The sequence below is a fragment of the Fibroporia radiculosa genome (genome assembly GCF_000313525.1).
Source record: "Fibroporia radiculosa TFFH 294 genomic supercontigs, scaffold5552, whole genome shotgun sequence".
Lineage (NCBI taxonomy): Eukaryota > Fungi > Basidiomycota > Agaricomycetes > Polyporales > Fibroporiaceae > Fibroporia > Fibroporia radiculosa.
Genome location: NW_012133423.1, coordinates 32,859 through 45,093, shown reverse-complemented (window position 1 = coordinate 45,093; position 12,235 = coordinate 32,859). Strand labels below are relative to the sequence as shown.

Below are 12,235 nucleotides of genomic sequence, written 5' to 3'. Positions count from 1 at the left end.
TTATGTGTTTGCTAGAGGGTTTAACAGCCGCCCGATCTAGTTGTCGGTGTCTCGGAGGGAGTTATGACGGTGTTGTATGTAGGTTACCGCCGAGGAGGCAAACCAAATGACCCCGCGTCCAGGCACCGCTGTTTTCCTGCCAGTCAGAAGATGAATGCCTGTGAACGGCGACGTGTTAGACGCAAGTCGTCTATTTATCGGCTCGCCAGATAGTGGCAGTGGATGGTCTCGACCGGTGAGCATCAGAGTTGAGGTATACACTAGAAGAGCAAGCATCTACTCCTGGCCAGGAGTGCAGGCCTTCATTGATCTATCACGTCGACGGTCGTGGGTATCGTTCGCTTCCCGAAGGCCGATATAGCTCTTGTAGGGTGATGGCGGTGAGAAGTCGTGATGGCAATTGAAGTTGGTGGACCAGTGCTCGACGCAGTTGTGCAGATTCTGCCTTCAGCGATGACCGACTGACTGGGCGAGACTCGTGGTTAGCTTGAGGCCTGTCTTCGGATCCGACTTGATAGATACATACAACATGCCGAGATGCGCTGGGAGTAATTTGTTGTTGCCTGCGGTGCGCTACCGTGCAGCGTCTGCCACCGATGCAGATGAGGCAGTTATTATCTTCCAGACCAGGGTGAAACTCCCGTCGGAGCTGGTCTCGTACGCAGAAGTGACCAAGGCATCAGAGTCTAAAACGCCCACAGTGTCTTCGGGAGAACTCAGACACTATTCGAATTCGGGGGTTCCGAGCGGTATAAAACAAAGACCGACATTGTACTATCTCTGTCACGTCTCCGCCCAACTTCCACCAGCCTTCCCCCCCTCCTCGCTGCAGACAGCCATGACGACCACAATTAACGGAAAGACGACTGCGACGAGCTGGGCAATGTACATGCGCTCGTTGTATGCCGACCGCCAGCCGCCGACGCTGGGCACGGTCGCCGTTGACAAGCTCGAGGAGGCCGCCCGCGAGAAGCTGAAGGACCGGATTGGTGAGTCACCATGATCGATGCGCGATCGGGCTGGCGGTGACTCGGGCATGCGCGCAGAGGCGTTCCTCTATGTCTTTGGCAGCGCCGGGACATGCTCGACGCACGACTACAACAGAAACGACTTTCACAAGTACAAAATCATCCCCCGCATGCTGCGCGATGCGACACATCGCACCTTGGAGGTGAGCAGCACGCACCGGCGCCGCCCCGACGCAGCTCACGCAACTCCGAGCAGACAACCCTCTTCGGCGTGCAGTACCCGTCGCCGCTCTTGCTCGCGCCCATCGGCGTACAGGGCATCGTGCACCCGGACGGGGAGCTCGCCACATCCGGCGCCGCTGCAAAGGTCGGCATCCCCTACATCATGAGCACCGCCTCGACGCGCTCCATCGAGGCCGTCGCGCAGGCGAGCGGTTCCGGTCCCCGCTGGTACCAGCTTTACTGGTAAGGCCCTTCCGCCCGCACTATGCCCATCCTGACGCCCTCGCAGGCCCAAGTCGAACGAGCTGACGCTCTCCGTCCTCTCGCGCGTCAAGAAGGCCGGCTTCTCCGCGCTCGTCATCACGCTCGACACGATGCTCCTCGGCTGGCGGCCGCATGACATTGACACAGCGTACCTGCCCTTCTTGCACGGCGTCGGCACGCAGGTCGGGTTCACGGACCCCGTGTTCATGGCGCAGTTCGGCAAGGACGCGTACCCCGTCGACCACGCTCCCCAGTGGCCGTACGATCCCGCCCACTTGGACGAGCGCATCCGCCAGGGAGACGAGACCGCGAAGGAGCACGCATTCCTTGGTGAACGCTGGATCGGCGAGGTCGCCTCGGGCGTCTTCCGGCCGTGGGAGGACCTCGCGTTCCTGAAGCAGAACTGGGACGGCCCGATCATCCTCAAGGGCATCATGTGCCCTGAGGTATGTGCTCTTGCTTTCTCTCTACCGCCCAGGGAGGGCTGACGCTGGCGGCACAGGATGCAGAACTTGCGATAGACCACGGTGTTGACGGGATTGTCGTCTCGAACCACGGTAAGCAGCGCTCGCATCCGACAATCACGACGACGCACTCACGTCAGTCCAGGTGGGCGGCAGGTCGACGGGTCCATCTCCACCCTCTACGCACTGGACAAGATCATGCAGAGCCCCAAGGTCAGAGAAGCACAAGCCAGCGGCAGATTCACCATTCTCTTCGATTCGGGCATCCGCACCGGCAGCGACGTCATCAAGGCTATCGCGCTCGGTGCACAGGCTGTCCTGTGTAAGCCTCCCGCTTGTTGTCGCATGCACACGCTCTGACTGACCCTCGCAGACGGCCGGCCGTTCATGTACGCGCTCGCCCTCGGCGGTCAGGATGGTGTGGAGAGCCAGATCAGAGCGATACTCGCAGATGTTCACGTCACGCTTGGCCTGTCCGGTTTCAAGAATCTAGACGAGATACGGGGGAAGGCGGGTGTCTTGGCGAGGGACTGATGCCAATGTAAAACAGACGGACAAGTGCCGGACGACGCGAATAATTTGGAATGTATCTTGCTAGAAGTTATTGTATGATAGATTGTCTGTACGAAAAGACTGAGACATCAGCTAGGCCATTTTCTATACACGCTACCTATACTGAGCTGGAGTGCCGACCTCTTGTCAATCATTCGCGAGGGAAGTTTTTACAACCACTTGCATTCCACTCTCTTCAAATCTCTCTTTGGAGAACTGCCACACCGCCCTCCTCGCCCACGATCAAAGTCGAATCTCTTCGTTGAATGGCAATGCTAAGACAGTGTGGAGGGCCTTAGCATACGTATCGGAAGTTGTCGCATGAGAACCTGAAAAAGCATGAGAAAATGAAAGCATACAACATGGTTTGCTTGCCTGTTGGCTCGCCACTCAATGGCCCAATGAGCATGTACTGGGGTCACACCTGCCTGGACTGCCAGATGGACACAAGAAAACCACCGCAGAAACGCGCAGCGAGGAATGTGCTGACCATAAATTCGGCGACCTCAATGCCAAGAATGCTCAATGACCGTCGTGCGAAGAGACGAGCGGCGCGAGATCACCGAGCGCAGAGGTCTCTCCACGGGCATAATTCAGTATCCATTTTGTTACCTTAGAATGGAAATTGGATACATAATGCCGGGGGATTTGCTGTGCCTTTGTCTTATCCTACCCATAGTTGCGAGCGCAATTTCGCATCGGTCTCCTTCATATCCACGATTCATCATCATCATATAGTACACAGCTGTTTTGGGGGGATGTGTTGCCTAAATAGGAAATAAACGCCCGTAGCTGTCGCACTGACTTCGCAAAGATCGAATTGTGAAGTCAGTACGCCAACATTTCGCACGAATAAATACACGCAGCATTAATAATGAACATAATTGTCCATTTAAAATCTATTTACAACCAACACGAGCAGCATCTCCATATCGCGCGAGGTCTAGCGCCAGCGCCTGGCGCACTTCGAGTGTCGAATAGACTTCTGGGAGCGTGTCCAAGCGAGCGACCTTCACTTTGTCAATAGTCTGCTGCCTCGGTGCGTTGGTGTCCCCGCTGTAGACGACGCTGACGACGTTAAGCTCAGTGTGCCGCAGGAAAGCTATAGCCGTCCACGAGAGGCGTTCACCACCATCATCACCATTGCCTTCGCGGTGAGGTCAGCTGTCCGTTCCGCAGGCAGCCTGAGGCTGTTGAGAAGGTGTAACCACCGGGCAGCGTCAAGGAGATGGCAGCGGAAGAAACAGGGAGGCCAGGAGGGTGTGAATGGACACCAATACGTTGAGGCTAGAGGTATTTTGTCGCAGAGAGCACCATGTCAGAGGGAGGGATAGCGTCCATGGAGTTTGTAGCTAGTGCGCCGGTGTTGTGCTGCAAGAGAAGGAGAAGCCCGTGTGCTTCACCCTTGGAGAATTCACGAATTCGAGGCATGCGGCGGTGTATGAGCACGTACAATCGCCCTGCATGTTAACACTATACACAGCTGTGACAGTGATTCGCTTGTTCATCTGATTAGCAATGACCACAGGAAAAAAAGGCAAACCAGCGGACTGACAGTCGAGAACCACAGGAGTGAAGGTGAATGGCAGCGCAAAGGTGACTGTGGCAACTGCCACAAGGCAAAGACAACCGGGCGAGGTGGACACCAACGTTGGCTAGGTGCAGTGGGGACTTCGATATGAATGCAGACAGCGCACTTAAAAGATAGTAGCAGACAGTGAACATCAGATACTAACTCTGGAAGTACAGGAAGAAAACAGCCATGGAAGTATAATAAAATTGACACTGACAAACATGAGAGATGTTGTGTTGCTGATTGGACCAATAAGTTTTCAAGCTGTCAGGCCTTTACTCTCTGTGCCATCTTCCAGTACTGAGAGAAAACAGTCAGAAACAGAGAACAACTAACCCAGGCATCATAGCAGTCCTTTGCTGTGTGGTACATGCCACTCTGTAAGCTGATCCCCAGATTTTTCCAGAAGGCATACCAGTCAATGCTTTTGTATATATCTACCACTGTATGTGGTGCTGGGACCCAGATGTTTTGAGGAGTGAAAGAGGGGATTGATGGACAAGGTTCAGTGGGCAGTTGAGGGAGCTGGAATACGGTAGGCCCTCAAAGATGTCCGTTCTCTTGCCTAATTTTGATAGAGAAAATCTCATTGTTTTGGGCAGCTGTTGCTATTGTCAGATGGTGATGAATGGTCTTGTCTACCTCATGAAGCCCATTGCAAAGGGCATTCTGAATTTTAATGAAGTCATTTTCGGACTCTTCCGGATATTCCCCATCAAAATAAACAATGCGCTGGGAAAGGATCAGTATGGAAAACCCAAAACTGTGATGAACTCATTGAACAGCACCTTGACTGTCTTTGTACCTCAGCATCTTGAGTCTCAGAGAGATGAGCCAGCTCATCTCAATCACTCTGATTGTTTATAAATACATAGAGATCTACACTATCTATACTATAATGCCAGATAGAACCCATTGCTGAGATGGGATGTCAAAGCCCAGAACTGGGTATAAAGTCAGATTCCACTAGTACTGGAGCAGACCCTGAATTGCCCAGAGACATGCAGGAAGTGGGATTTGTGAATAGCTTCTTCTCCTTGATGTCTAAAATTACAAACATGGTAGCAGCTCCTGTTGATTGCATGTACATCAAGGTCTTCATCAAAATATGCTTCCAAGATTCCAAATATGCAACCTTAGAGAAAATGAGAGGAATAGCCATCATAAGATTGACTTCAAGATACCAGATCACATCCAGCCTGCATGCGGAAATTGTCCTTAAAGTTAGACATAATGGATGGAGGAAATCTTCCTGGGTCAACCGCAGGCATCTGCTTTGCTAGCCATGATCTGATGGACTCATTCAAGGCTCCGAGAGGCTTCTCATGCAGCTGCGTAATAACTTTGAGGACAAGATGTCCCAGCTTGGGAAACCAATCAACACCGCAATAGTATCTAGTCAGCAAGCAATGTGGAAAACTTGAAGTCTAATACAAACTTGACTTCATGGTCCAATTGACCTGCCTGCTCTCTCTTCTTTTGCTCTTTCAGGAACACTTCATAGTATCCCTGTGATACATTCTCAAAGACCCAAGAAAAGCAGATTGAATATTCGTACCGAGTTGTACATAGAAAGGCTCCTTACCTTTGTGCCGCCGTTTAGTATAGGGTCATCAAGAAAATTTGCAAATATCTCTTTACAAACAACCAATATGGCAGCACCACAGCTTCTCTGTGACAGCAGATTTATGACTGGCTTGTTGGTGATACCATGTCCAACTTGCTTTATAAACTCTGGCCTATTGGGCATGCTAAGATCTTGACATACAAAAACAGCACCAGCAGTGCAGTGGCTTAGCAAATGGCACACACTATTATTGCTCAATAAAAGGTTTACCTCTATCGGGATTCAGCGCTGTCCTGTTCGGAAGGGCCCACCGTAACGTGTTTGTGTTCTTATACAGCGCCGTGTGGCCTCTGAGTATAAAGGGGCGAAAGCGCAAGAAGGTCTGCGACAATGCTCGGCCAAAACGAAGGAGTTTGGAGGGGGTCGCTGTAAAGTCCATGATGAGGATAAAGATGGAGACTGAAGACTAACGACGCACTCCTTATGCACGACCTTATGTATGACCTGGCAGAGCACCAGCGAGAAGGAACATCCATGTCTGCCAACCAGGGCAGCGGCGGATCCACAACTTCTGCGTCTTGGCGCTGTCACGGTGGCGGATGTCCAAACATGGTAATCAGCAATGGACGAATTTTTGAAGCTGGAGAAACACACACAGATAGTTGCTCGTAAGGCATACGATATGCGGAAGGTTGATTCCACGTAATTTCTTGCGCCTGTGGCACTGTTCATGTTTGAAGCCTCCTCACTCGGTACAATTCGGACAGAGGCCGCGATCGAATTGATACCATAAGTCCCACAACCTTGTACGCCATAATGTACTCGAAAGGCACCAGATGGCTCTCACGCGCGACCGTTTTGGCCCTGCTACGAACAGGGGTTTTAACAAAAATTTACAGTAGAGTAGAGTACAATATTGTTGAAAAGGGTGACAGTCAGTTGGAAGATGTGAGCAGCGAACAGTAGTGATGTGAGAAAGCGGTAACGGGGATATTTGTACGATAAAATCTGCCTGGTAAGAATGCGAAACAAGCGTTCGACGAGACCAAGAAAAAAAAAAAAGCAAAGCCTGATGAAAAGTCATCCCATTTGAGACCCTGGGTTTGCCGGAGACGGCGAGAGTCCGGTAGATAAACGACTCGCGAGCAGGGTTAGGTGAATGTCGGGAGTGGGATGGTGGGCGCAGGCAATAGACAACAACTCGCAGACAGCGACGACAACGACGAGAAATTGATGCTCGAGCGTCCGGTAAACAGAGAACTCATGGGCAGGTCTAGGTAGATGTCAGGAGTGGAACGGTGGGCGCAACCAATAGACAACGGCGAAGGCGAGGAGGCGAATCTTGAATATACCTTACTAGAAGTTATTGTATGATACTGTCTGTACCGAGAAGTTCAGACATCAGCTGGGACCATCGTTAAGATACACTGCGTACATTGAGCTGGAGTGCCGACCTCTCACCAATCATTCACGAGCCATTTCTTCCAACCACTTGCATTCCACTCTTTCTCAAATTCCTCTTCAGAAAACCGCTGCACCGCCCACCTCCTCGCCCGCGATCGAAGTTCGATCTCTTCGTTGGATGGCAACGTCAAGATAGCGTGGAAGGCCTCAGCATACGTCTCGGAGGACGTCGCATGATAGCCTGAAAAGCTATGAGAACCTTAAAGCATACAACGTTGTTTGCTTACCTGTTTGTTCGCCTTTAAATGGCACCACAATATCGTTAAGAGGACCCCCAGAGGCATGTGCTACGGGTATTACACCCGCTGCCTGGAGTGCCAAAAAAACAAGTAAACCACCACAGAAAGGCGCAACAAAAAGTGTGCTGACCATAAATTCGACAACGTTGATGCCAAAATGCTCGTCGACCATCGTGCTAAGACCAATGCTCGCTTTCGACAGCCAACCAAGCATATCCGGGTACGGCGCGTTCACAACAAACTGCACTCGCTCCTGTAGGATTCATCTCGGCGTGTGCAGTGCTATACTATGTGCCAATTTACGGACCTCAATATTGAGTTCTTTCGCAAGGGCCCGTAAGCCCTCTACGCGGATTGCATCTTCGGCATTACGGCTTCCGCCTAACAAGACGAGCTTGACGGAATCTGGTGTGCTATACTCCGGATACGACTTCAGCAGATGGTGAAACGCACGCAACTGCGCTGAATGATCTTTCTCAGGACTGGTCCAATCAAACACATGTATCAGCGGCAAGTCAACGCAATAAAACTCTCCATACCGGAATTGTGCAACACTAAGGATAACTCGCTCGCGTCCTTCCAACGGGAACTTGGCCATTTCTCGCGTGTCACAAGGGGGATATGCAATGCGGGCGAATTTGGGTGGCTCGGGTTGTGAAGGGTAGAACAAGCGGAGGAAGACGAGTGGTGAGAGCATGTAAATGGTGTCTAGCGTCGGATCGGAATGCTGCAAGATGGAATCAATGTGGGTCTTCGTCCAAGAGGAGTTCACCATCAAGAATGATGCCAGCCGTAGGGAGTTGGCGTAGTGATACATGAACAAGCGGTAGTATCTGAGTCCCCGAGAGAAAAGTGCGTAAGCGATCACTTTCAGGCCTTACACACTCAACAAAAGTGCAAGTAGTGGAATGCAAGCAGAAATGAGCGTGCTAAAACTTACAAAAGCTTTCCCTTGCTAAGGAGAGCCGATGATGAGACAATAGCGGAATTGGTGTGCCACTTCTTTCGCGACTTCACCCTCTCCAGCATATTGGTGCTGATGGTGGGGTAGTGGGTATACGCGCCGACAGTGACACGCCCAAGCACACGCGCGACGTGGAAAGTGAACGCATATCCCATGGTGTCTATGAACAAGTCGGGAATGAGCTTTGACATGGCCTCCCATGCGAGATACATGGATCCTAGACTCTGGCCCAGGAGCGTGAATCGGGGCCATGTTGAATCTTCGACCAGGTATCGAGAAGTGAGGAAAACGAAATGGAGAGAGTCGGGCGAAAGGCTAATATCAAACCCTGCCTTGCGGGATATCAAATAAACTTCTCAGAGCAAGTCAAACAGACCGACCTTTACTTTGTCAATGATCTGTTGCTTCGATGCGTCGGTGTCCCCGCTGTAGACGACGCTGACGACGTTAGGTTCGGTGCGCTGTAAGAAAGCTATAGCCGTCCACAAGACGCGTTCACCGCCACCGCCTGCATTGCTTTCGTGGTGAGATCAGACATGGTCCCTCTGCGCATATAGCCAGCATTCACCAGTAAGGATGGAAGAATCCAACTATCTTCCTTGTCTTAGACCCTCCAAGCTCCGAGAACAATGCATCTCTATGATCCCCCTTCGTGTGCTCAAGTTTTTGTATCAACGAGTGAAAGACATAAGCTAGGAGACCAGCAGGGATTAATGCTAGGACAAAGACGTGTCCAAGCATTGTCGTCCTTGAGCTAGATTGGAAGGACTCGGTCGAAGGCACAAAAATACGAAATGAAGATCCAATTCTTTCAAAAACCGTCGACTAGGTAAAGAGCGAGTGCTCCACGTCCACGCCACGTATGTCTTGGGCCACGTCTAAGTATGCGACAATAATCTGAATTAATAACTTACTTACTTAGCTGAATAGTATTACATGATTGTATAGTGTTATCTTGCGTTTGAATTTTAGTATACAGATAACATATGTTTATACTGGCCAATACTTCAAATTATTACTTTGTTGCTTGCACTGTCATAGAATATGCGCATGGTCATTGGTACCGGTGGCCCTACAGTGACATCTCTAGCCTGAGCTACCCAACTGACTTTCAAGGGCCAGGGATCATGCTCGCCTGGATATCTTGTCGACGGAAATTACCACGACGGGACATAATCGATATTCGTGATTCCGCCAAGATATTGGCCAGCCATTCGGAGGTTCTAGTCTCGCACGTACATCCCTTGTACATCCCTCAGACACGTCTAGTGAGTGCGAGACTACTGGGAAGTTCGTAAGTTGGTTTCAAGGCGCCTCTGAGCTGTGAGTTCTGGTCTCGCTTTCGGCATTTCACTTCGTCCGACAGGCTTGTTCTTGTCATGCACGTTCATCGATATAAGTTGTTACGACGCTTAATCGCCATCCACTCCGGCAATCCATCATTGCATCCTCATCCCATCGTGCCAAGAAGTCATGTGAATGGCTTCGTCCTCTTCTGAGTATGTTCCCAACCCTCCGAACTCGGGGAGTTACGATCTCCTGAATCTGGCATTCTTCTGGGATCCAGTTTGCGTTCACTCGCGTGATTTGCACCAATATTCCGCGAGCTTCCTCCTTTTCTGCTAGCCTTGCTCTTCGTTTGAACTGCATGCAGGTCACTTCAGGTATGGGATCAGCACCCTCGGTGGCTTCGCGCCAATTCCTCCGCTCAATATTTTCTTAGTGCTTTGAACGGACTAGTGCATTGTTCGGATTGCTTGTGGGGGCGGCAGTGTTCAGAAACCGAGATCGAACCCGGAGAGTTGATATCTCCTCATATACGGGTAGATCTGCGGTATGCTAACATAGAAGTGGATGCCATTCAGCTGTGCCGTCTTCCCTACCGGAAGCTGTGAATGTTTTCGGCGTCACTTTGCCTGTAGTGCAGGGAATATGGAAACTTTACCGTCTCGAAACTTTCCTCGAAGTGTAAGTGGCGAATTTGGATGATAGGTGATTCTGAATCGGCATGCGCGCACCCCCTTGAAAAGTAAGTTCACTCATGGTTGTGAGATTGTTGAATCCATTTTCTCAACATTTGCGTCATAGCGAGGATATGGCAAATGAAGCTGCACTGATATATTCAGCTTCATTAACACCCTTGCCATGAACGGCGAGCTGGTATCTCCGAATCTCACTGAGATCACAGCCATTCGGCGTTTCTGAAGCTATGAAGGCTTTCTGGAAATCCTTCACAACCCACCTTCGCCGCCCGTAGCGGCGCGCAAAAAACCGTGTGAGAAGACCGACATCTATTCATTCCCTATTCATGTCGTCTTCTGAATGATGCACTCTGGGTACCCCATGGCGTGAGGAGTGCACCTGATCAGCCGTTTGAAAACACATAAATATGGACGACCGTCGCCTTTGCAACCCAACCCTCAGCACAATACCGCACAAAGTAGTCACTCGACATGAGTAAAGTCCTCGCAACTGGAACCTACCAGATCCGCAACGGCAACACGGGTCAGTGGATCAACCTACCCGCTGGCGGAGGCACTGGCACCGTCGTGCTCCTCTCCAACGGTCTTGGGGGTGCGAACGACGCGGTACGTGATCAATTGCATGTATGCGCCTCCGCCATCCTGTCATACTGACGTTTCTTGTCCTAACCTCCAGTGGAATTTCGCCCCGAGCGCGGAGAAGGGCTGGATTATCCAGTCCTACGACTCGGGCGACTTCCTCTCCGTCAATAGCAGCAACCAAGTTGTGACGAGCTCCACGCCCTACTACTGGAACGTTTTCAAGCCGACGAACGCGATCGCCAACTCCGTGCCGTATTCTTACTTGTGCGTGCTACTGCAGCTAGGATGTACCGGAGAGTGGGAACTAACTGCTTGTGTGCGTATTATAGCCTTCAGAGTGCGTCTACGCAATATGTGCTGGGCACTATCACTCAGGATATTAATGTCCCCGTACGTATGACTCATTCTGCCGCTGGCTGTTCCCCCTCCTTCCTCATTTTCTTTATCCACTGAGCGCGATAGCTGATATTTCGTCCAACTCAGGTCCAATATGAGGCCGAAAGTGACAACGACAACAGACAGTTCTGGCAGTTAATTACGACAAGCGTTTTTGATGCTTAAAGCAAGGGGGACAGATGAAAGGATCGAGTTGATGTAATTATTTGAGATGTGTGTTTTCAGGTCATTCGACGCGCAAACTCCCGGCCGCTTGCGTGGCTTGCGGATAGCAGAATTATATCCGACGTCCTGTTTCTGAATATCAGTCAAGTACAAATATTATTGCTCCACCATCACAGCTCAACAACTATTCCACGGAGTTTTTATTTGAGTGTGTCCCGTCAACGAGGTTCGCACGGTAAGATCAGGACAATCAGATATCAGGACTACTAGACTAGTCTCGGTACTGGTGCAGCAATCTTACAAGTACTGGGTATAGTAGTGCTAGTATCATGCATGTGCAACAATATATATACAACAATGAGCAATTTGAGAGGGCAATTTGATAGCTACGAAAAGCATGAGAATGGATAAATGTGAGTGCAGAGAGATCAAAGCAGTCGTAAGACGTGATAACTGAGGACTGTATCTTCGCCGCAACCATGACGATTGCGACGCCACGATTGGTGTGTCGGGCTACCTGGATATCGCCAAGACCCGAGGGCCCGACGTAATCGTGTTATGAGTAGGCGGACGTGCTGTTGCCAACAAGAGACGCCCCGTGGCGCAGAGGTCCGGAATAAACGGGAGGCGGTAGACCCGGAGGTGAGAAAGGTGACTGCGATCGGACGCTCTCCGTAGTAGCATGCGTCAGACCGCCCGTGGCGGCAAGAGGAGCGCTGCGCTGGACACTGGGTGCCCGAGGTTGAACCCGCACCTCTATCGCCTCCGCAACGCGAGGCTCAAGGGCGCGCGTGAGACAGAGGACGTGGCCGACTCCCCAGGCGAGGTACCGC

The 12,235-nt window shown here is 51.1% G+C and overlaps 3 protein-coding genes across 3 annotated transcripts; 2 read left to right on the top strand and 1 right to left on the bottom strand.

Moving 5' to 3' along the window:
* Positions 1-529: 529 nt before the first annotated feature.
* FIBRA_05882 (uncharacterized protein) lies at positions 530-2,452 on the top strand (the record flags this gene model as incomplete). Its single annotated transcript, XM_012327629.1, has 7 exons — positions 530-989; positions 1,047-1,171; positions 1,225-1,433; positions 1,480-1,900; positions 1,957-2,011; positions 2,064-2,240; positions 2,292-2,452. 7 exons carry the CDS (start codon positions 530-532, stop codon positions 2,450-2,452), a joined length of 1,608 nt encoding a protein of 535 aa, XP_012183019.1.
* A 4,615-nt stretch (positions 2,453-7,067) lies between these two features.
* Positions 7,068-9,018, bottom strand: FIBRA_05881 (uncharacterized protein; the record flags this gene model as incomplete). Its single annotated transcript, XM_012327628.1, has 8 exons — positions 7,068-7,255; positions 7,302-7,383; positions 7,444-7,566; positions 7,621-7,795; positions 7,853-8,146; positions 8,254-8,609; positions 8,658-8,793; positions 8,846-9,018. 8 exons carry the CDS (start codon positions 9,016-9,018, stop codon positions 7,068-7,070), a joined length of 1,527 nt encoding a protein of 508 aa, XP_012183018.1.
* Positions 9,019-10,730: 1,712 nt separating this feature from the next.
* FIBRA_05880 (uncharacterized protein) lies at positions 10,731-11,402 on the top strand (the record flags this gene model as incomplete). The annotated part of the gene is made up of 4 exons (XM_012327627.1): positions 10,731-10,865; positions 10,936-11,105; positions 11,171-11,231; positions 11,325-11,402. 4 exons carry the CDS (start codon positions 10,731-10,733, stop codon positions 11,400-11,402), a joined length of 444 nt encoding a protein of 147 aa, XP_012183017.1.
* Between the last annotated feature and the right edge of the window lie 833 nt (positions 11,403-12,235).